The 25,866-nt window shown below is 38.8% G+C and overlaps 1 protein-coding gene across 1 annotated transcript in view; it reads left to right on the top strand.

Annotated features, from left to right (window-relative positions):
• LOC143181713 (neurotrimin) overlaps positions 1-25,866 on the top strand; it is a 242,852-nt gene that overhangs the window by 59,506 nt on the left and 157,480 nt on the right. The window contains exon 2 of the mRNA XM_076382260.1: positions 13,072-13,119. Within this exon, the coding sequence (XP_076238375.1) occupies positions 13,072-13,119 (48 nt within the window). The remainder of the gene's footprint in view (positions 1-13,071; positions 13,120-25,866) is intronic.

Below are 25,866 nucleotides of genomic sequence, written 5' to 3'. Positions count from 1 at the left end.
CATCGGTGCTCTTGTTGAACAAATTTTTCATAGCTCAACGGGTATACACGGTTCAATGGAATCTTCAGTTATTGTCTTGACTCTTTTGTTACTGATACTAATTTGGTCGTCTTGTGCAGGGTAATCTCTAGGTCATAGAAATTTTGGATTTCTTGCTTCAAGATATCTTTAACAATTTATTAGTTTAGATACATCAATATACTAATTTAGATAAGATTTCTTTTAATATGTGCTTTAACGTGAATTGCTGAGCATCTGTGGTTGCAGATTTGTAGGTTAGGTTTTATTGTAATGGAACATGTAGGAAAAATTATTGAGATGAATGTTGTATATAAAATATAAGGCTGTATTTATAAGGAAAATAAATGAAGCAGGTATTACAATACTATTCCAGTGAAATACCAGTGATTAAGTTTCAAGCGTTAATAACGATAATGTTTCATATTACACGCAACAAAAGCTGGTGTTTGTCTATGGCATATACTATTGCACCGCTACAAAGACTGTGTTGTCTCATAAATATTTCAGTTAATAATTTGGTTTTATAGTGACATTAGGGAGCAGAAAAAGTTTATTAAAGGTTATAGAATTCAATACAGACTCAGTTTAGGAGTCTTCATTAAGCCTAACCTCAAAATTCCTGTTTTTATTCAAGCCATCTGAATATGAATAACTGAAGGATGCAGATATATTTAACAAGTATTCTGCTTTCATCGTTGAAATTGAGTTAAGTAATTAAAATTAATTAGTTGAAATTAAAGCTATCCAATTAAAATTAATTACTAATTGAAAACTGAAAAGAAAATATGAAGTTTGGAACAGAAGCATGATCTTTATCTTCGTCTACTTCATCAAACAAAACAGAATATATCTGCACAGATAGGTGAAGATATTTTGATTATTTATTCGATTTGCCTCCTTAAAACATGCAAAACCTGCATGGGATAGTCACTCACAAGAACTCCAAGATTTCGTCCATAAACCTCTGCCAAGAATTTCGTTCATCGCTCAAATCACAGACTGTACATGGATTCTTAATATTGAACACTTCGTGAGTAGAGCTCGAGTGCCCTATGCAATCGTTCCAAAAATCAGATTATAGAACTAAGTAGCAGACCGATTGATAGGTACACGTGGAGGAGCAGTCACGTCTAGAAACGGAAAGGTATTTTCTAGCGGCAGATCGATACTCGGAACCGCGTGTCTATTCCGACTAAGCGAATATTTAAGAATTCATTATTCCTTCTTGCCGGGTTTACCCGGGGTGAAAGCTAAGCCTCGTCGAGGATCGAAAATCTGGAATAAGGTGAGCCATGCATTATAGATACCTATTCAGAGGAACCGGCGGGTAGTTCGTAACTATGTTGGTCGATGGTGCACACCGCCACCTCCTGCGAAAAAGCCCAGTTTGGTGTACCCTGACTAGGCAAGTCTGAGTGAAGAGGGCAAACGGGACGGAAGAAGGGGAAGAGGCAGGGGAGGAGGATGAGAATCGAGAGAAAGGGAAACCGTGGAGAGGATAAGGGAGCAGGGGCAACCGGTTAGCCGAGGCCCGAGGAAGAAAATGAACACGGGTGTAGAATGGATGGAAAAGGGAGGAAAACATCGGGGAAGAAAATACCAAGGGGTACGGACACGGTGGGAGAGAGTGAGCACGAGAAAAGATGGCGAATGGCGCGGGGTAAGGGTATAGCAAAAGGATAGTAGGTGGAGGGGAGAGGGTTCAAGTGATTTAGCCCCGCCGTGGGGTTAGATCCGCAATTTCGTTTGAAACATTCATGAGAAATATCCTCCGCCTAGCACCGCAGCTGCAGCGTTTAAAGAATTACGCCACGCGGTTGCGACCGTTTACTTATCTCGATGGCTTCCTCCTCGGGGCTTCCAGTCTCGGGGAAAAACGGAGAATGTTTCGCCCGCATAACCGGATCTTTCTTCAGGGGGCCTCGCGAGGCGAAAAAAGAGGAATCTGTCGGAGTCTGGATAGCTGCGGTAAAGGTGGCCGCGAAGGGAAACAAAAATAAAACAAGCCCGTCTGGATTTCACGGTCCTCTCACGACCCAGGGAAATTCTACGCGCGACTGCTCTTCTATCTGTCCCTAGCTCGACCGTCCTGGGTCCCTGGACGAGCCTTAACGAGATTACGAGTCCAACGTCAATTTCTTAACCAAGTGGCACGATCTCTTGGCTAATCGCGCTGCTCCTTTTTCCCTCCATTAGGGGCATCCCTGTTTACCTCATGACCCCGTAGCAAACCACGTTAACGATCTAGAAACCATGACGTTTATGGTATTTCAGGAGTCGATCTTCAATTTACCATGGGATTTAAGACTGTTCATTCGTTTTTAGATCACCTGTTGTTAGTATCCCATCTAAGGTGAATGATCCTAACAAAAGAAAGACTGGTAACTAACTCAATTGTATTTGAAACCAGTTTTGTAACAATCATAAGACGTGAAGATTGTATCTTAGCGAATCCTAGCAAAGGTACAATAAGAGATTAATTAAATACTTTAATATTGCAAGAAGGATTAAGATATCTAGGAGATAATTTATTTCTTCACTACCGAAGATAGTGTTCAACAAGCCAAGACATTAGAAGCAAATCAGAGGATTGTTGTCTATGCCACGCCTGACCTACATGTTTGTTAAGCGGAAACGTTGCAAGGGGTCTGTAGCTAAGGGTTGTAACTTGGTTAGGGTCTCTGATTGAGCATACCACATTGTAGGTTCTTGATACATCAATCACTATTCGATGTGGATGGGCAGAACTCTAGAAACCCATTTGGTTGATACTAATGCGACAACTCTCGACTAGTAAGTCGATCTGTAGACGTTGTATCTGTTGTAAATCTATCAGTCCATGGTTCTTTCATTTCCAGTCCCAAAATAGTGATATTTTAGGTATCTTCATTGTAAACCTAAGCTCTGCTAGTCATTAGTGTATTAATTTTTAAACATTTTATTTAACACATCCTTGTGTCTCATTTACAGTTTCTTAGTCCTGTTGAGGGATCAATAGGTACCCTTAACGAAAGGATTACGCAATCCGTGCAGATGTCTGATGTGGGTCAAAATCGACTAGTGAGACTTCCAGAATTCTCGATGAACTGTTCGAGCAGGTCCACCGATCGGAAAGGATAGATATTCGTTTATTCAGTCTAGGGGCCCGTTGTCGACACCAGTGACGACAGGATCCATCGGATTCTGCTGAATAACGATAGCACGAATTCTGTTCAAGAGCTAACGGGAGAGGACCTTAAAGTCAGTCTAGTCGTTGGCGTGCCAACCCCGTTCACACGTCCTCTATTCAATTACCGATCGTTCAGCGTTCTCCATTCGTGCGCGCTTGCATCCACCCTGCGTGCATTCGTTGTTGGGCAGCGCTCAAATCCTTTCCTACCTCGAATTTCACACATCCCAGAAGAATTGATTTCGTTACCTTCATTGTGAACTAATGAGAAGTAACTATTTCTTCTAAATGATAGTTTAATTGTTAATTTAATTCCTCAGCCTGCATACATTGTATGAACTTTTTTTTTTTTTTTTTTTTATCAGGGTACCATGATTCTATTTAATGGAATTTTTCTCGATCATTATTAATATAGTAAATTGTTGTTATATGTACGTCAGATTTTATTCGTTATACGTTTATCTTGCGGAGGAAGAAGTTCCCTCTGAAACCGACTACAGTTGGTTCGAGTTCAAGGGAGGCGACAATTGCCTAATTGTAAAATTGACTTTACCACCTAACTTAGAAAGCACAAACTTTCTAACAGTAGACTTTTCATTTTCGTTTGCACAGTATTTCTGTAAATGAAAATACTCTACCCTAGAAGGTTTAAAATGGCATTTGGTTTAAAAAATGCAAAATTGATGATAGACCATCTGAAAACTCTTGGTCTCTGCTCCAACTACTTATTTAATTCATTTGGTCATTGCAATCTTTGCAGAAATTAATGTACAAACATTTACTTAAGCGGCTCTCGCTGCCTGAATAACCCTGTACAACACATCCCATCATAATGAAACGGGGATACCGAGTTAAACTTTATTGCGGAAGGGGTTGTTCGCGCTTTTGCACCGCCGCCGACGAAAAAGGTTGTTATAACTTTATCACTGGTAGCCGTGGCCACGCTATGGGAGGAAGTTTGCAAATATTCCCCGTTTAGGAATGTTTTACACTTAGTTTCGGAGTCCTAGGTTTTGGCATAATTAGATGGGGTGTTTAAGATATGTATGGCGTCAGAGAATATGATGCAACGATTGTTTCTAAAATTGATTGTTATCCCTTTGAGCATCTAAGAAGCATACAAAGTTAAAGACGCGATTTCATTAGAGTGTACGTAATTGAAACATGAAATTAGCTTATATGACATTAATTAGTTGTGACAAAGCAGGCATCACTTGACTTAATCGGAATAATTAAATAATTAAAAAAAATAATTAAATAGAAACAATTGTATTTATAGATATTTTTGGTTAAATGTTTGTCAATTTAAGAGGATTAAGAAGCTTTCAAAACAAATCTTGAAGTTCCATAAATTAGAGGTATATCTGTATTGTCTGGTATTATTGTGTTTCAATCTTGTGTCATTAGAATGGTACACAGATGAAAGTGAAGAAGATAAAGGAAACAACATCCAGTTAAAATACTTGATTCCACGTAAAAGAAGCTCTGCATCATATTATATCCATTCAATTACAGCAGTAGAAAGTAATTGTCCTCAATTATTTTGTGTAACTTAAGACCAATCGTTGTAGTCAGATATTGTCCTGCAGATTATATTCCATCAACAAAGTCATGATATTTAAATGTGAAATATTTTGAGCTCTTCAACTAATCAGTACTTGCAATAAACGAAAATTTCACTTCAGAGTGCCATTCCTTATAACTACTTGCGTACAAACTTGTAACTAACAAGCTTGCGTTACTGTATATTTGTAGATGTTAACGCAACGTATTTTATGATTGTTTTGCCCCATTAACTCTTAAGTACATACGTGGTGAATTATAACTCGCCAGAACCCGTTTAAGTGTTACGCAATTACGAAATGTTTGTGCATTCGACTGTGGACTTTACTCTGCATGGAAATTCTGTTTCCCTTGTATCTAAATACTTTCACGTTACTTTCATTTGGAATATACAATTAATTATTACTTTCGCGATAATTATCTGTGTTTCGATATAGAGTCAAAATATCAGTCGAGGTGCTTTCGAACTGCCAGGTAGGAATTAGTTTAATGTCTCGTGGTGTCTAGTGAACTAGAATTCGAAGCTCACAGGAAATTCCTCATCCATCACCCAATGTAGGATAGATATCGTTGCACTCTCTGTTTAGAGAAGACACGCTAAGAGCGAAGTAAATTACACGTAACAGTGTTTCTGAAAATAGTTAGAAATCGATAATCATTTAGTAGACCTAGCCTTTGAAGTACAAGTCTTTTCTGAAGAGCTACATCCCTATCCAAAGGTATTAAGACACTTGCCAGGTCACATCATACGTATTTGGAAAATATTCTAAAATAAGAAACTAATTGCACTTAAAATGCCTAAGCCTGAAATTTATCTGAGTTAGGATTTATTCTACTGATGACTTATACTGGCCTGGTCAAACAGTGAAATTAGTAGAATAAACCCCAAGTCAGACACAGAGAGATCAATAGAATAAGACTTAAATGAGGCGCAAATAAATCAGTAGAATAGGTTCGTGGCCAGGTACAATGAAACAGTAGAATCAGTCTCAAGTCAGACCTAGCAAAAATCTCGTTTAATACTAGCGTGTAAAATCATGCAAACCATATAAATTAATTTTAGTTCTCTGAACTGCTGAACTTGGAAGCGGTTAAGTAGGCAATGGTCAAAGTGTATTCAGTTATCAGATGTAGAGATTTCACGCTGACTATAGTTCTGCACAGATTATAGAAGATAAGATCTAATTTATCATATTATTAAGCTGGTTTCTAAACATTAATTTTTTAATTGAATTATCTAGGTCCGTGACTTTCTTTTGATCTTTTAAACTCTATTAAAAAGCCATTTTATTGTATCTTACAACGCAGCTCATTTGACCCTTTTCTTTAGAAAATTACAACTGTTATTATATTTTTAATGGAACAACAGAACACTACTCTCTTGTATTGAATTGTCATTCTTAAGACCTTTACGGACCCGAAACGTTCTAAATTTTTGATTTTCTTACCCTTTAGGTACAAAATCAAGTCAGCAAATGGCTAGGATAATAAGACTTGAAATCGTTGTTTTCCCTCATGACCATTAACTAATTGCATTCTACTAATTACTTACCAATCCTTACGTCTCTTTTTCCACAATTTTCTATGCAATAAGTAGAGAGTCGTAAATACCTGTATTTTCGAAGTACCTTGAGCTATCTTTATTTTATGTTGACCATTTCTTTCCCTATTCATTATAAAAACTTGTTGTCAGGAATAGTTTGAGACTCCATCTTGTAAGAGCAATACTAAATTTGGGTTTTAAGATTTATTGTTAGCCACTTGTTACAGAAAGCCTTTATCAACTTTTACTGGGTACAAAATATAAGCTGTAGTACAATAGAAGTAGCAATTATCATACTTAGAGGCTGAAAAGACCTCAAAGCTTTTAAATTCTACAGTCACATAGTAAACGCATGTCTACTTCTGAGAGTAATTAAGTACAAATTCCAGTCTACAGTATTGTCTTCGACTGAGATCCCTTGGTTACCTCCAATGAAGACAATTCCAAGCGCAATATCCGTCGGACACTTGTATGAGAAATAAGGTCATCTGCTGATGAATTCTTTAGTACTAAGTATACAAGTCAATAATCATGGCATATTACCAGCAGATCTCGCAGAGTCTAATTTGAGAAGTATCCTGTTCATCTTTAGCATCCTCTAGAACCCTCATCCACTCCCAACTGTATTTAACAATAAGCCATTCCTCTTCACGAAAATAACAACAAAAACCTGAAAGGGACTATGATTCAAAAACGGGGTCATATTGGACGAACCTCTTTTGTCGTCATATCCTCAATCCATCGCTGCAGCAGCTGCTACGTCTATATCGTTTTCCGAAGAATAATTAAAAATTCCTGGAATAGAGTAGTTATCACAATAGCAAAGATATAGAGATCCCTCCTAAGCCGAAATCTCCGTTCCATTCCGGTCCCCATTCATTACCTTCGTCCTTCATCCCCGATCCTATGTTGCAGCCCCTTTCGCCCCTATTCTTTCTCCACAAATCTGAATCCCCCATTCGGGGCAGGAGCCAGCCAGCCCAGCCACGGGGCAAACGGGAACGTGACCTTTCGTTTGGTATAGCGAATGCGAAATAAAATGCATTGGGAATTACGTATATCCCCGAGTGTTCGTCGAAGTGAAATATTTCCTATCGCGGGGCATTCCAGAGGCAGCGGCGTTCGGTCAGGCGCGCGCGTTTAGGTTTACTCGTGGGAGTGAAAGTTTCGCTAAAACGTTCCCGCTGATAAATCTTGTTTACAGATGGGCAGGCTCAGGTGATGCGTGCACTCGGTCTCGTCAAAACTTACAGCGCGCGGAACTTTCGAAATTCACGCGGGACCAGTGTACATGCCACCTTCGACTGACACCAATAATTGTCAGGGTGCCTGTTCCCAGGGAAAATATTCGGGGCGTTGCGTCAGACTCTTGTTAAAAGATTCAACTGGCGATGATTATTCTAATTGGCCAAGCAAGTTTCCTTTGCGCTGAAATGCTAACTCGCTAAATTGGTTCATCTCTTGATGAATCAATTGGAATCTTGGGATTGTTGTAGTTATCCCTTTAGCAGTACAGTAGCTATTATAATGCAGGCGATGTGGTGGACTTGTTATGGATTTTATCAACTTCTAAGGGTATCTATGTGTACAACTTTCTTCTGTGAAAGAAATGTTCGTTTTTCTATTTAGTTTCTTCTTGATTTTATTGAAGTAGCGTCCCTAGGAGGAGGGGAAAGTGCTTTTGCCATTGCTTTTGCTATTTTTCATAGAGGTAAGGTAATAATTACGCAAAGGGATAATTTGTCTATTTTTTTTTTACTTTTATGTTCCGTGGAAGTTGTGTAATTATTAAAAGGATAGTACCCTGTGAATGTAGCCTCCGTAACATATTTTTTATGAACCTCTCTGGTTTCTCTGAGGTTGCTTCTATAAGCGTGGAATTTCTGGGTAATTTCCATTCGGAGCTGAATATTTTACAGAGTACTCTTAGATATCGTGTGAGAACTAGATAAATATTTTCTCAGACTTCTACTGTCAGTAACCACCTGAAATTCATGGAACACTTAAAGTAGATTGTGATTGGCAGTGTTCAAACGTATAGTCGATAGTCAGGTAGAACTCACAGCCAGTTTCAACTCCCAGAAGTTAATCAGTGAGTTGGGAGTTGATGCCCTTAACAATTAGTCAGTCAATTGAGAAAAGAGAGACTAGTTCAAGTTCCATTTACTAATAGAGAAATAACATTATCAGTCATTTTGAAGCTAGGCGTTTATTAATTGGCAGAGTAGTTAATTATATGAGCAACCGTTGCTGTAGCGACTACTCAGTTAAAATTTATGAATTTCTCTGTTTGACAGGTATTGCCAAAAAAGAATCTATTACGTATTTAGACATCTATCTGTCAATAAAGTGGAAACGTATTTTTAGTAGGGTGTAAAGAAAGTATTGGGAAAGAACATAGCGCAGAATAGGTCAATGATCTATCATGTGCTGCGCTCAGTGTAGTCCTAAATTTCTCAGTCCCGATTCAGTACAGCCTCGTTACATATTCATCGTTTGGGATCAGTCAAGAACATATATCGTAAACAGAACAGACAAACTCATCTCTGTTAAACTTGAACCAATTATTCGTGTTATGTAGAATCAGTTGTTAAGTCTCAATAGAGTAAAGTCTCGTTATATGTTCATTACATGCTCGTTATATGTATGTGGTGAACATATATCGTGTACATGGCAGACAATTATCACCTTTTTTGAACTGATTGTTTGTGTTGATGATTCGTGCCAAATAGAGTCACTTTTTAAGTAGAACCTTCGAGTAGTGGAGATAGCAACGAGCATATAACGAAAAAATGTAACGAACATTTAACGAGACTTTACTGTACTACTTGCTGTTAACCAGAATTTACTGTGTTAGAGAGCCATAATAAAGGGGACTCAAATTGCTTGCCATGAAGACTGCGAATGTAATTTTACCATGTAATAGTTCTGAAAAGACGCACTGAATAATTTTAGTAGTCGCTAGAGTATTCCACCCTGGCTTTATGAACATTTTCTGATGGGAGAATGGACGAGTGGCCACTCATAAGTTGAACGTAAACGATCTGGCTGTTAAAAATATCGATCCCACTGACAACGAGTAATCGTCAATTCCCTGGATGACACTTTTCAGAAAAAAGGTAGAAAGGATCTGATAAACGTGTAGGAACCACTTCAGCTGGGTTTGTGGAATAAATGCGTTCGCTTTTCGTTCAAATGATCTGCTTCAATTGAAGAAAAAGTAAGCAGTTTCATTATTTATCAAATTCTGTTGCTTTATTTTACCCTGATTGAATCAACGTCATTTGTTCGATATTAATTTTTTCCGCTTTCAATACGCGATGAAATCGTCAGTTATTTCATCGAGGTGAAATCTTTTTAATTGCAGAAGATATGAATAAACGCAGAATTTTCAATGACAGATCCAGGTAAGCAATAATGGTTTCAGAGGGAAATTGGAATTTGTTAATAAAGGGGAAACGCATTCGTAACGAAATACGTACCGACGCATCGCTGATAAACGCAGAGCGTGAAACTTTGAAATTCGAACAATTTATTTTGCAAAAACGTGAGGCCACGGTATAATAGAAACTGTATCGGCAATATCTAATTGAAACTCAATTGATATTGTGTTGTCGCAGACAAAACAGCAGGTGAGGGATATGTTGCGCGGTATGTGATAATTGTCCAACTGCGCCACTTGGCTTTCTGCAAACTGGACAAATTTTATAGTTCACAAGTGGCAGTTAGAATTTCACGTGTCTGCGATTGTTGCCTTAAAGTGCAGCAATACTGACCTGGATATTTAATTACTCTCTACGCTGTAAAACTTTAGATTGCACGTATAGAGTTTATCAAAATTTTAATTTGAATGTACCAACAAATGTGCTGGGCATTTGGTTTAAACGTACAGATTTAATTATTTGCGAATTTTTAAAATACAAACGGCATTATTGTTCAATGAGTTCATTGTTTATTGGTAAGTTAAAATGCGTTTAATGAGAGAATTTTGTGATCATTTATCGAATATTCTGATAATTGCCTAGAGTTTATCGGTTAATAAATCTCTATTTAATTCAATTATGCTTTCAAATCATAAATATTAAGCAACTTACAAGGTGTAAATCCCCGATTTGTATGAAACTCGGCAGGATTGTAGAGTAGTCGAAAATATTCGATATTTTCGTGTTAAAGGGGTGAAAACCACTCCCAAAGCTGGGGGTGAATGCCACCCCCAAAGTTGGCTGTGGAAAACGTACTTGGCTTAATATCTCGAAAACTATTGTGTATGGCGAAATGGTATACACGGGGTGATTGCATATTTTTGAATGACAAATCCATTTATATAAACAGTTTTTAAAAATATTAATTTGTTTAAAAAATATTTTTGTTGTTTTCATTGACTAAATATTGATCGATCTTTTCACAAATTTTTATGAAGCAAAACACAAAATGGGGATAAATAGAATTTTGAATTTTTACACTATAAACAAAGTAATAACAATCCTGGTTAAACTACATTTTACGGGAAATTAAGTTCTGAAATGAGTGGTTTTATGGCAAACATATATATTTATAATGTTAAGTTTCATCAAAATCAGAGATTTATAGTTCGCGATGTTTCCTTGTTAGTACTATTCTGACTTCAACATTTTTTCTAATATTTAAGAATAGTGAATCACTGAAGAATTCATTTCGTTACTTATGGATGTGATTTACTCCAGTCCATTGTTCACTTAAAAACGTTTTCTTACATTAACAATTCATAAAACAGTTATTCTCTTTAGTATTACTGCAACAAATGAGTAATATTTAATCACAATAAGGAACCTCAGTCTTAATTGTCCTTTACTTAATTCGAAATGAAGAAAGTCGTTGCAGATGGCGCCACAGTAACTACATGGTTTCTGCTATCGGTGCTCACCTTTCATCATTTATATTCTCTGCTTCACTTCATCCACAAATGTTCATTCGAGACATTCCAAGACCATTTATCTTGAACCTTGCAAATACTGCTCATCATCAATAAATTCAATTACCAGTATCAATTCAAAGAGCTTATGACGCGTCTTAATAACACGAAAGAAAAAGACTATATAATAAGCGAAGGAAGAACGAGAAGGGACGTCAGGTCTATCTCCCGATTTGCATCTTCAGCGTTTCGCCAGCGCAGACAAATAACTGCTTCATTACGGCCCTCGCTGAGTATGAATGACATATTGGTTTGCGTCGTGGCTGCCATCACAGACGTCATTTATTAAGGCCTTCGTTTTATTCCCTTAATGAGGAAGACGATTCTTCTGTGATCGTCGGTCTGCCCGCAAATCGAAAGACATCTTGCGCATTAACCAGCTGCAAACGTTAATCCCTCCCTCATTCGGCTCGTCTAGATCTGCGGAGTATAATTTCCATCGCGTCGCAGGACGGGAGCATCGTTGAGCCGTTTGTCGGGCTCAGACGTCACGCGAATTAGTGGGACTCTAAGAATCGCGCGGTCTGGTTATTGGCGCTGGTTCGAGCACCTGCTGATATTCAAGGGAAACTAATTGATGTAAATCTATGACGATTGCTGATGAAGTTGAGCCAGGATTGCATCCTTATCGTTAGGTTCCGAGTCAGGTTTGCTAGATAGGTTGAGTGGTTTCTGAAAGTACGAGGAAGCTTTGACTCTTGAGGGATTGTAATCTTTTAGGTTATGTGTTAAGCTGGTGTAGATGGTGAGACAAATTTGAGTCCTGTGAATATTTCACTTAATAAATGGCTTTTTCTAGCCTGATCTATCATACATTAGTGGAAAAAGCTTGCTAGTGCAAAGATTGTGCTTGGGACTGGTCGTGATCTTCGTTGGAGATAAATAGCCGATTTGACAGGTTTTGGGGTTCGAAGAAATTTCAAAGCCTTTTTTGTCCTGATGTGGTGAACTATGAAGAAACTGGTGAAGGAAGCTATGATCTTCGTCGGAGATATCCAATTGATCTTCATTGGAAAGAGTAGTAATAGTTTGTAACCTAAAAATTAAAAATTAAGTTTTGTTGTAATCCCCACTATTTTTAGAAATAACTTTTTCATTTTGATCTCTGCCTTTAACAAGATTAGATCGAACCAGTTTACGTATTACTTTCAGAAATAGGACATTCAATATCTCATACTCTACGATTTATGATCAGTTCCAAACATGGAATTATTAGGTATTGCTATTATTACAAGACTATTTTTTAATTCTGCGATGTTTCTTGTATTTTATAAAGAGTAAAATTTTTGTTTTGTGTTTTGAAATAGCTTTATGATCATTCTTTATATATTTTTATTATGCAAATCTTTGTGTAGTAAAGTTTTCATCTTGGTATAACTTCTCAAAGGATGTATCAGTAGGAACCTTGAAAAAGGGTCAAGATGTTGCTAAATCAAAAAATCAAAAATTTACAGAATATGATTACATTCTAGCCAATTTAGACTGCTAAACGTCCAAGTTAGTGGTTCTCAAACTGAATGTCTGTGGGTTCATAGATGGTGTAAACAGTTTTCATTATAAACTATTATTTCTATCTATAGGCATGGGTATTACAATGACTAAATTATATGTAACTTAATGTGCAATGCAATTGAAATAAAAAGCTTTCAGTTGAGTATAGAATGCATATACAGGTTAGAGGAAGAACTAGAGATACAGTGTTCAAAATATGTAAGAATAAGGGTATCTTGAAAGCATATAGTTTGTGTTTAACAAGATTTGAATCAACAATTCAAAATTTTGTAAAAGAGATACTAAACCAAGATTATACCTGTGTGCTTTCAGAAAGAAAACCAAACCATTCTTCACAGTATGCACTCTACTTCGATGGTGGTAAGTACGAGACTTTATCGTTAGCTCAGTAGAAAGCGACGTTACAGGCCAGACATTGGTCTCCTGACTTAATATTTCGACAGGCTGGCAGCATTAATCAACTATTTATTATAATTTCATTTCTTGACATTAAAGTTGTAAACTCAGATTTTCCAAAAATTTTGTTAACAAATATCCACTACAACCAGAAATTGCAACATAGTTTAATATTACTATTAAACACCATATTCTCACTTCTTCACAGAGACTCACTGATGAAATAAAAAATCATCAAGTTAGTAAATAGCAAAAGCATACAGCTTTCCAAATTGTATCTCTCAGCTGACTAACACACGACACAACACCTTTTTTGGAAAACAATCTTTCGTGTCACGTTCAATATACTCAAACCTAACAATCTGCGTCAGATTCCCGCTCGCTTCTGTTTCAACCGAGATCTCCTGAAAATGCCGTCGGCCATATACAGTTTCATAAGCTTCATGAAAAAAAATGACTTGGAAAGGGCAGTGTACACTAGGAAAGGCTACAAAACGGTGCAACATCTGCGTGCATCCTAACAGGCGATAAAGCTCGTCAAACGCGCGGGCAAACAAGAGAATAAATATTCAACTGGGTTTTGTATGAAATTACGCTGGGGGAGGTGTTGTTTGTGCGTCGTAGCGCGTGTAACAAAAAAAAAAACGGCGCGATAAATATTTACGTGGACAGGTTTAAAAAATTTACGAATCCTCTCGGAATTTCTGACCGTGCCCGTAACGAAGCGCCCTTTTTACCGCCCTCTCCTTGGAGCAACCCGAGCAAATCGATCGATGGATTTAGGATGGGGAGCTGAATTTTTTAAGAGCACGCCTCCGCCTGATTCATTTTCCGGATATGTTCGTTTGCCATGCCTCTGACCCGTATCTTTCCGTGTCCCGTCGCGACCTCCTCGATTTTAACCTCTTCCCTTTCGTCCTTTGGTCCCTCCCCCTCCCGCGCTTCACCTCGCCCCATACCCTTCGTTCCTCTTTTTTTCTCATCTGGCTCGTCGACAGGACGTTCCTTTATCATTCCGCCGCTGTCGAAGGCGAAGTAATAACTCGGTCGAGATTCTCGACGCTTTAAAAGATTTTCTTCTAATTGGCAACATAAAGACTCGTTTCCTCGTTAATGACGAATACTTGAGCGCTCCCATTATCCTTTTCGCAGGTGCGCGAAAGGTTGTAGTACCTCTCGAAGATAACGCGCATTATGAAATTAAAATTCAATCTGTTCAGGCGCAGGGCGGCTCAGGCACGATGGTACGTTTTTGATAATTGTGAAAATGGTCCAAGGAAAATCTGAAAACGTTGAATTTATCAGTTTGTAATTTAAATCGAGGTTATAGTAATAAGTGATAATTTGGACTTTTTTTATATTTTCAAGTTGAATCACTTTCATAGTTACTGGAATATGTATTATGTGCTCCAGAGATTCTACATGAAGAAATACGTCGAAAATATGGAATAAAATTTTTTGATATCTCATTTCATTTTCGAGAAAATCGACTGTGAATTTTAACCGAATACGCCAGAGCCAAGGGACTATTCTCACTGACGTATGCAGTGTCGCCATCTACATCTGAAAGTGCACTTCAATGTACTTCTACTTCACTGAAGTTCCAAATCAATTTTCATTGAAACTAAGCACAATTTCGAAAAATTTTATTTCAAGTTTTCGATTTATTTTCGTCAGATAAATTGTCATTCTTCAATCGCTAGTTTTGGCATGCCCTGTACAAATATAATAGTTTAATGTTTGTCATAACATTTGTGTACAAGAATTGATCCAATATGTCATGAACTAGAAACTACTCTAAATTTGTCAGAATGTATTGTAAAGCGAGGAAGTAGCTAGAAAGGATTCTTTGGAAGAGAATAAATCCGGAACAGCTTATTTTTACTTCGTTTTCCTCTTGTGTTCGTCGTTGAGGAAAGTACATGGTTGCAAATATTGTTTTATTCCAGATGAAATTTTCCACGGGAGTATAGATACAGAGGTAGTATACTCGTGGATTGTAAATATTTGAAATATCTTCTGGAAATCGATTCTGCATAGTCAAGAATATGAAACATGGTTGTGTGTACGTATTTTGAATGAGTATCTATTCTTTCGGTATTTGTGGACGATCTTTAACGTACAAGTGAAGAACCATTTTAAGTTCTTAACATTTAATACACAATTTTTCCAATTTATAAAGATTCAAATTTTGAAAATTTTGAAACTTTATTTATGTAAATTTCTGCATCTTCAAATTTTCGAACACATTTCGAATTTTTAGATCTTTAAACTTCAAAAATTTCAAATAATCAAATTATAAGGTATTTATAGTTCAAAGATTTGAACATTTGAACAAGACACACAAAGTGATTTGTTTAAACTCCGACAAAATTTTTTCGAATAGATTCTAAATTACAACTTTGTTATTGATCGGCAAACATCACAGTGTGAATGTCATCACGTAAATCTCGTTCAAGAAGCTTTTAACATACGATAGGTAGCCGTCAACTAGTCTACCCTTAACTGTTGCCATCTCTTGAACTGATATATTTAACTTCACAAGTTTTACGAACTAATAAAAACTCTTAAAAGGTGTCTATTACCTTCGAGGAGTTCCATAAGACAACTATGTATTACTAATAGTTTAGTGGAAAAGAAATATCTATGATTCTTGTCTCACAAATGAAGCTGTTAAGGATGGATCGACCCTAGCAAAGACTCCTTAAAAAGTGACCATTACACTTGAGCAGCTCTCCTCGCAAAAAGCTCATCATAACTCATAACAACACTGATTCAAACACCCTTTTAACCGAGACCCCTTATTTACTGTAATAATTACCAGAAAAAGGTTGAATAATATCAGTCTATTGTGCCAAGGACGAAGATTCCACAAAACATCCATTACACAATATAAATCACTACAGACAATAGTATTTCAAGGAATTAGGGGAGAAGCGCTAAAAGGAGCAGTGTCGTAAACAAGAAAACTCATAAAGTAATTCGAGCATTTCCCGCCTATTGCGGGACGCCAGCAAGGACAAAACAGTGAGGAACGCCTTCTGGAACAATGACTCTTAAACTGAAAAAGTAGAATCACGTTCACTCGTTGGTTTTTCGAAGATTTGTACAGCAGCACGCGAGGCTGTGCATTAATCCATGGTGCGAAACGGCGGTTAACAGGAAGCCATTGCGGACGACGTCGCTGGGGTCTGTTATTTTTTTCCCGCCTACTTTCGATCCAACACGGCCAGCCTAGAATTCCGCCTTGATTCGCCGCACACAACCCAGGGAAATGGAATACGTGATGAGCGTTCCACTCGCTTGCGCCGCTCTTCGCTAGTCGGTGTCGATTATCGGAAATCGATGGCATTGCGTAAATGACGGGCAAAGTGGCGTGAGTGTACAATGTAGAAAAAAGCTGAAACCATCGGGGTTCGCTGGAACCGAGCTGTAGGAAGTTTGACGAAGGCCAACAGAGGCAGGGTCAGGCGAAAGGGATGGAAGGGAAAAGGTCAACGGGAAGAAAAGAAGAAAATCGGAGCAGGTGAAGAATGCTGGGTGAGCGTGGGTCCTGCGCTGACGGAGCCTCGGAAACGCGAATGTGTGGAGCCTCAGAAGTGTAGGAACAAATTGGAAGAGCCGATGAAAGTAATAAGGGCGAACAAATGAGTCCTATAAATTGAGCACTCGAACGTCTATGTTGGTTGGGATCTTAATAAATCTTTGGGTGATTATGTAGATTCTCTTCTTAGTACCTATATAGATTGAGGTAGGCTCAGTGTAAGATAAAGCACCATTAAGTACAAAGTGCCACAAAATAACGTAGGTAAATTTTTCAACTTGTGTTCAATTTCAACTGGTTATTGGGTTTACGTGTTATGTGTTGCAACGTTCATGGGTATCAACCTTTTTCGTTAGTAATGCATACAAGAGCTGCAGTTATTGATAAGAAGTCTCCAAATCCCTGTTTCTGTAAGAGGATGCAATCTTCCTTTTACTTCTGTAGACTCAGTTTATAAACAGCTGCTTTGTAGCAAGGCTTTTACGTTATATAAATTAACGCATAATGTAGTAAAGCTAGATGTTGTTCAAAGAATACTGTAGAGCAGCGTTTCTCAACCTTTTTTGGCTCGTGGCTTTTTTCCGAACATTGATCACCTCTATGGCTCTCCTTCCCTTTATCTCCATTGTTTTTCTTCGTTCCCATCTTCGTTTTCTTTACGTGGCCCCGAAAATTCTGTGTCGAGACCCCTAGAAGCTGTTGAAGAACCCTGCTCCAAATTGAAATAGTAACCAGCGAAGTGCACTTCCAATTCAGAATTTTGAACAGAATCCAGGAGAGTTGCATGCCAACTGGTTTTTTCCTACAGCAGGACCTCGTTGCATCCCGAAAAACGCAGAAAATGATAGCTAAATACCAAATAAACCGAAATAGATCGCACGAAAATAGCTAACCACTTGGTTGTCATGGAGGGAATCCTACTTTTGATCCTTTGGAGCCAAGCCAAATTTAAATCTTGTACTTGATTTCAAAGGTACACTAAGACTGAATATTTCTATACTATTCCAAGCGAAATAGCCAGATTACATAAGTTTGAACTTTCAAGCAGGTCAATTCTGTAAAACACTGTTCTCCATGAAAACAATCTTCTACATCCAAGACCTTGGTTCTGGCCCGTACTTACCAAATTCTTATTTCTTTCCAAAACTTCTATTAACCAGTAAAGTGTGCTCCTACAACCTTAGGATATCTAGTAACAGGATCCACTTTAGTTAAAGCCGAATCGAGAAGGGAGCGATAGAACAGAACCGGCTGGGGACAAGGAGGGGCAGGCGCGGGAACAGAGGTGGCTGCCGAGCTCGACGTCAGCCGATATACATCTTCGAGATCCGATAAGACAGGATAGATATGTTTCACGGCGTCTTACCTCTTTACCCGCATTAAATCGAATGCCAGGGTATTCTCATGCATGCCAATTCCCACCCTTCGCTTGACTGCTGGGCTAGCTGGCTGCCTTTCTATCTAGCCCCCTGCCTTTACCCTCTATCTCACCTCGCCGTGATTTATGCGTTAACGTAAATATTGTTGCCGACGAAATTCGAGTGGTCGTGTTAGTCTGGTATACGCGATCAGCACAACCACTGTTCTCACTTATTCACGATATTGTATAGTAATTGATCAAATTAGTATGGTTATTTTGAATTATCACTTATTTCGAGGTTGAGTATGAAAGGAATCGAAAATAGATTCAAAAGGAAATTATTTTTATTAGGAAATGTATTATTATTATTATTAGTTTCTGATACCTGTATTTCCATCTGATTATGATTCGATCATTCATTGCTGATTTTGGGTCCATTTGTGAAAGATTCTCAGTGAAATTGTACGGTACGAAGAAATCAGTGGTACAGTGACATTTTCAAGACAAGCGATGTCAGCTCACATCTAATCAGATATTTAACTTACATAAAGAGTACTAAAAACAATGCAGACACTATTGTCAGAAACAGTTTATGTTCTTCAATACTGTTCTCGTAAAGATGACACACCTGCAGAAAGGATGGAATCTGTTGCTCAAGCTCACATGTTAGTAGCGATCTTTATACAATCACAGCGACAGCACCTAATCTACTTTGTGTCTAATTTGTTACCATTAAATCGTTATTTGCTCGAGCGTTTAATTATAGAATTACAGGACTGTGTATCAAGAGACATTGATTTAATTATTGAACGTTAATTCATCTATAACATGGATTGACATAGGTTTCATATTCCTGCAAAGAGGCAATACCTCTGACTTGTTATTAGTTTCGATGGGCAATCGTTTGAGGAGTTCGTGGCAGATCCATATCCACATATATCCGAACGTTAAATGAATTAGAGCTCTGGTAATGAATCTCATCTTCAGTCAAATGTAATATTCTACGAATTGCTTCGAATTACGAAGACTACATTTTAAAAGTACCTATTAATTAAACATTTCAATGAATATAAACTTCCAGAATTAGTGACAACCAGTGTTGCCGTACAACTTCCTTTGTTGGGTATAGAATCAACAATTGGGAGTTGGGGAAAGAAATAACGGATGTCCCTTTGATATAGGGTCTAGGCCTAAGAATAGACTTTAGGGGAGCCTTAACAACATGATATAATAGGACACTCATTATTTTTCCCCCCACTATACCCATGAAGGACATTCGTGCGGTAACCCTGATGACACCTAGCATTGGCCTATCTTTACAAGTGCTTTTGAAGGTCTGCAATGACAGTTGTCCAGTCAATTCCATAAAAGAATCATCCCAAGACACTTGTACTTCAATTTCACATACACATGACCTTGCCCTTTAGAAGTCTCATTCCAGCTGTCTATGATCTAATCGTCAAATTGTCACTCCTCACAGATGGAAATTCAGGTCGTCCAATGTCCACTCTGCTCGAGCAAACACGCCGCTGAATACAAGGCTTGCGGGCTTTTTTATTGGAGCGAGACGCAAAGCGAGGTCTGGTCAAAAAAGACAGTAGACCAGGAGGGTGGTGGCGACGGGAGATGGGGGAGAGGAATCAATCGGGTCGCTCTGCAGGCATCGGGAGCGTCGGGTAATGGTTTCCTCATTCGAGGAATTTAAGTCACGTAGAAAAAGTGTTAGAACGGCGTGAATTAGCATTCCGTAGGGTGTCTGGCAGGGCAGGCGTTTCAACGGCCTGGAGACAATAGAAAAATCAGTTGGTGCAAATCGATTGGCAAATAATGTCCGTAGTCGGACATTTACGCTGGGAATTAACCGAGTGAAGGAAGTTCCAGGACGGCAGCATTCTGTTCAGGAGTTTCCTCACGGTCCCATTTTTTCTGTAAACGTATGCACACCAGCTGGCAGCAAGAGTCCCTATCGTAAGTCTGGAGACACGTATCCTCAGATCGAGTCCCATAGTTTACTGGATCTTGGCAGGGTTTGGAGACCGACGATAAACTAGGCGAAATTAACCGTGCCATCAAATTGTACTTTGTAGAAAACTCCTCATTGGATTCTGGACTTTAAACGTCCGAACGTACGAATTACGAGACTCCTGGGTCTTTAATTCCCAAGTAATTCGTTTTCTATCGCGCCATCCACCGATCCCCTGCTCCTGTCCAGTTCTTCCTTCTTCGCTTAGGCATTAGCTTAACTTAAAGCTCCACGCAGGTTTATCAATAACGGACTCTCGTTAAGGTTCATCGATTTGCCAGCGGCTAATGGATTTCCGCTGACGATTTCTTCACGATCAATTGCTAATTGTAAATATATATGTATCGTAGTAATGGCCCAAGGTTCCTTTAACTATTCCCTGTGCAGCAATTCCGCGCAGGCTGTCTATAAATTTCGAGGAAAGGGCCAAGAAACATTGGTAGTTAGGAGGTTGACTGGATTCCATTTTCAGAACTCAGGACAAGGGGAGATACTGGTACTTCCATTTAACATTAGATTAGTTTCTAAGGTTCGAAACATGAACTTCACGCTGTAGTACTCGAAGTTTTGGGTCTGAAACTGCTAGTAGGACTGTAGTTGAACCTTTTAACGTGATATCTGAATTAACTGTGAATTTGCGTGAAAGGTTAAGCTGGACTGTGAATATCCAAAAGGTATTTTAAGTAGACCAGTTTAGGTCAGCTTAAAATGGAACAATTTGCTCTTCATTACGAGAATTACTAATACTGACACCTTTCATCAAGTTTAAGAGTTTAACCTACAAAATGTTACTTCAGCTAGTCTTAAATTTTCATAAAATGTTTCAGTCTTTTTTCTACACGCGCGCAACAAATTCTTCCCTTCACTTAACTAAATTTACCTCCATTACGCTATGTTTCCACTTATAAGACACACTCTTGAAACGCTTGAGAGGCGCTTAAAAAGGGTCTTCAAAGATGTGCCTTGAAGAGGCGCCTTAAGTGAACATCTCGTCACATGGTACATACATGAGAACCTGGCTTTACGTTTCTGCCTATGCAGAGGCTTAAAGGGAGTATGTAAGCACGTAAGAACGCGTTTGGATGAACATTGAAGTGTAGCGAGATTGTGCTACCAAATTCGTTCAGCAAGATCACAGGGCAGATTCTAACCTTAAACGTGGTCTCAGTACAAAGACTATCCGTTTCAATATGTCGAACGTGGTATGGAATTTACGCTGACTGATTGTGTGATAACACTGGAATCTTCCTATCGGCAACCACGATAATTGCCACAGGGACGCGAACTGAAATCGTCGACTGAATGTACCAGAATTTTAGACAATGTATACATATAGTAGGTTACCATTTTCAATGGATGTTAAACGCAATACGCGCTATCATTGCTCACCCTGTCAGTCTATTTAAACAGTCAACACGTTACGTTCACAATAATATACCGTTCCTTCTTTACTCTGTAAACAATATCATAGCTCTCTGAGCTTGTTGGCATGAAATCTGTTAGGGAATTTAAGCAGACTTGATAGTCGTAATCCAAACACAGTTCTACTCACCGAAATGAGGAATGGTGAAAATATTTTTTCTCGAGAATACTAAATTGGTGAGTCCGCGTGTGTGTGGGGTTCATAAACCATTTGTGTTATTACTGTTTTGAGTGAAAAAATTTGTTCATGCTTGTTATTTTTAATTCAGTGTTCATTCTTGTTATTTTTATTTCAGTGTTCATCCTGCTCGGGAATTTTTTACATAGTAACCTAATGAAGAGCGAAAGTTACGCTCATTTTATCCTCCATTTGATTTACTGTCGCCTGTTGTGCGCCTTCAACGCAGACCATCGATTACCGCCATTTCCCTCCCCATTCACGCTGTACCCATACAATTATCGAGAGATTTGTCCAACATTTAACACGCAAGTATCTCGTAATTGGTATCGTGACGCTTCCTATCGTAAAAAATTAATTGACTTTAATTGATACCTACTTCGCACGCCATTAGCATAACGTGGAAGCTTGTGCATCGTCACTATCCCCTTTTTTGTACTAAAACTGAAGTAGTAATTAAGATTACTTGCTTTTTGTGTAGAGAAAAATGTTGCAATTAAATTTTGCAACTAGTCTTTTTGTGCAACTTTTTGGTTACTTGATTATGCCATTCTACAACAAAAATTGTAATTTCAAATTTTACTAACCTCTGCTGAAGCTGTAGAATACACTTTCCATATATTTTGACATAAATGTTTTAATAATACAGAACCTCATTGTTTATTAACTCGTACAATTTACAGCAATGTGTATGAGAAACACTGACATACCGAAATGTCTAATAGAGTAACCTAGAATCAGTCTCATTTTACAACAGAATGCTTTTGAACCTCCAAGATATAGGAAGCTCACACCATCGTGGTGTAGGATTCACTAACACCATGTCACTGTAACTACTTCTCGTATTAAGATTCATAGTAAAACATAATACTAATAACAATGGCGTTAGGTAATTGGATCTGTCGAGGGCAATGGTGGTGCTAATTGGTGAAGTAACACCGAGTAGTAGCAGTAAATATAGTATTGCCTCCGATCAAGATCGAGGACAACATAACTCAAATATCAAAATATGCATTTTTAGGTTGTTCACTCACTTAAACATTTCACATCTTGATCCTGTACATTTACCTTAGAAGCCAATTTCAAGGGCCAAGAAATCACTCGAGTCCTCGAAAAGCTCGCGTTTGCTTTAATGACGGTTCCCGCGAGCCGAAACTCCTAGACTTTGTGTAACTTCGTGTGGAACTTCACCGTGGCCTGGTTTCGAAGTTTTGCCGAAATTACTGGCGTTCGCAGTGGCCAGAGGCGAATAACGGGCAACGAAGATCGAAGAAGATTAAAAGAATGCCAGGTTGGACAGGAAGCAGCTGGGGGTAGGACGTGAAAATTCGTCTGCTGATTTTCCCGCCGTCCCGGGAGATTATCGCCGTTCCCGTGGCTAGGATGATGTCGGTGCCTGCGGTGATTACGTCGAATGGATATGGGAAGGAACGAGTCCAATCTCAGCATCACGCTTCGATGGGCAATATCAGTGGCTTATCATCCATCCATTGCTCCGTGGGTGTGTGTGCGCGTGCCTGCACGTCCCTGTGCGTTCCATAATATAAATTCGGATACTCGTCTTGCGTGACGGGTAAAATAAGCTGTCATTTCGCCGTAAAAATGACTGGCAGATAACGAGAAAACGATACCCAGCTCTCTGCCGATGCCCTCCCTACCTGCTACCAATTTCAAAGGGGTTTAATTGCGAAAGGAATTGCAGCAGCAGAACCACTTTTCACTTGATTCTATGGAGTATCGCTGAATCTTCTGAAGGATTTCACTTCTTTCCGCTTCTTTGTGGCGATACCAGTTTTCGGATTTTGTCTCGTGCTAGAGATAAAGTGGTTTCTTTGCCCTGGATTACGATAAGCGCTGGCAAACGCACTGAAACATTTTCAAATGGATTTCGTGTGAGTATCCCCAGTACAATATTTTTTGCTACTTTTAATTTTGTTTTCTTCAGGGTTTCCTCTTTTGATTTGAATGTTACTGGGGATAATGTAAATTGGGAAAATTATTGCAATCATGAATGTGTTGGATCTCATTTTTGATGCAGTCTGGCAATACATTTGGTCGACTTAATACATCTGCTGTACTCCAATGCATTTTTTTGGAAAAAACCCTCCATGCGTAGAACCAGCATCAAATGGAAATGCTTCTTCTAAAATCTCCACAAGCAGTTACATTGTACGAAAAAATGGACTATATGCTTACATGGACTTTGTGTACCATCTCTAAGTAGCCTGCAATTGCCTTCAAATTGTTCATCAAGCTGTCCATAATTCTTTTCCATACAAATATTGAAAACTTACAAAGTAAAACGCCGAATAGCGCACACCAGGGTTGACACGGAATTCTTCATCAGCCTAGAGAATTAGCCTACGTCAGCCACCTGTGACGTAGTAAGGACTAGACAGGGGACAAGTTAGAGTCGTTGGTGGGAAACTAAGACTGGTGATTAGTAAGCAATCCCCCTCCCCAAATCCTAGTTCTTCATCATAGACTCCAACATGATCTCTCTCTGTTCCCCACTACGTCACCGATCGCCGATGTAGTCTAATTTTCTACGCGGATGAAAAATTTCCTGGCAGCTCTGGTGCACACGCAGAACAAGCCACAGATATACCACGTGTCCCCCTATCACGAACAAGCAGTTTTGACGAATCACGCTTAGACTTCTCGAAATGCTCCCCACGTACGATTCCTTTCCCCTCTTCCGTGCCAGAAGCTCACAGGGTTCTGAAAGTTCGTTTCATAAGGTTCGACGAGAAGACATTTGCGTTCCGCTTCATTGCCCTCTCCGTTGCTCCGACCGAGAAGCAGGAAAGTCGAGCTCTCGATGCCTTGTACCACAGAACCTCTCGGACCTGCACGTCACAAAGCGAACTGGCTCTGTCTGCGTAAGAGAAAGACCGATCGACCCGCGTTGGATTCGCTTTGTCAAGTAGTTGTCGATGTGGATACCGATGCTTTCGAGCAAACACGTAGCGCCGACGCGGGGGGGAGAGATGTAACAAGAAGTTTCCTCGGGATCCTTCCTCTCCTGATCGCTTCCTTCGTTGCACAGGAAAAACTCTTTTTACGGCAGTTGGAGCACAGAAGGATTTCACGGGATCTGAAAGTTGCGTTATAATGATTTTCTTCGGGATCGATACCCACGAAGCTGAGGATTCTTTATTCTTCACGCTGGCGGATGGAGTGGCTGACATTGCTCGAAACTGAAACTCTGCACGAATTTTGGATACCTTAGACAGAAATAGCTGTGTCCTCCACTTTTAGCAGACCTCCTTAAATTCTTCTTTGGGTAAATGGATTGAAGAATATTGTGCGTTTGTTAGAGTATTGTGCATAAGTATGAACCTACTGTAGCTCTTTAATTTTTGGACCTCTGAGATAGTAAGTAGCCTTATTACATGGTCTGCTTGATGACTCGTGGTTAATGATACCGTTATAATCCATTTGTTAGCCGTTTGTTGGTGGGAGAAATAATTTCTTCCCACAAAAACGGTGTCCAATTAGCTAAAAACCTAAGCCCAACTATTGAAAGAATGTTTCATGTAACAAGCAATAATCAATTTTCATCAATCTGACAGAAAATCGTCAGAAGTTCCTCATATCACAAGATCGATATAGTAAATTCACAGTGCTCTTTCTAAATAATTAAATCTACAACGTAAGATCTATACTGCGTTCACTGAGAGAACGCAGTCGTTTCACGCAGATGGCTTCCATTGCCCTGACTGACTTTTCCACTGAGATTGGTGAAGGATTCAAGAGCCTAAAAGGACACGCCTTGCTTCTTTCTACTCTGTATACCTAGTGTCCAAATGAAACAAATGTTTCTATTTATTAAGAAACAATATTTATTGAGATATCAATGTATAAGAATCCACAGCTTATTTGATTATAAAGAAACAGCAACGGTAGAACTGTTTCCTGGATTTCCTACAAAATGTTCGATGCGACCAGGTAGTTTATGACACGGGAAATCTAGGGTCGTTTATAGTATTGCAACGCAGTAAGAATTCTGACTAGTACCAGTACGTTTTCGGTCGACAGAGACGATATTCAAGAAGATTTTTATTTGCTAACAGAGCCGCATTAATACTTTCGGAGAAAACTAAAATCTAAAAGAATATCGTTTTCTTGCTCAACATTTCTTTCACACCGTTTATGCGCTAACACTTGAAGAAGTGACTTTC

This window comes from Calliopsis andreniformis, chromosome 7, assembly GCF_051401765.1.
Source record: "Calliopsis andreniformis isolate RMS-2024a chromosome 7, iyCalAndr_principal, whole genome shotgun sequence".
Taxonomy (NCBI): Eukaryota; Metazoa; Arthropoda; class Insecta; order Hymenoptera; family Andrenidae; genus Calliopsis; species Calliopsis andreniformis.
This window is presented reverse-complemented; position numbering and strand designations above follow the sequence as displayed.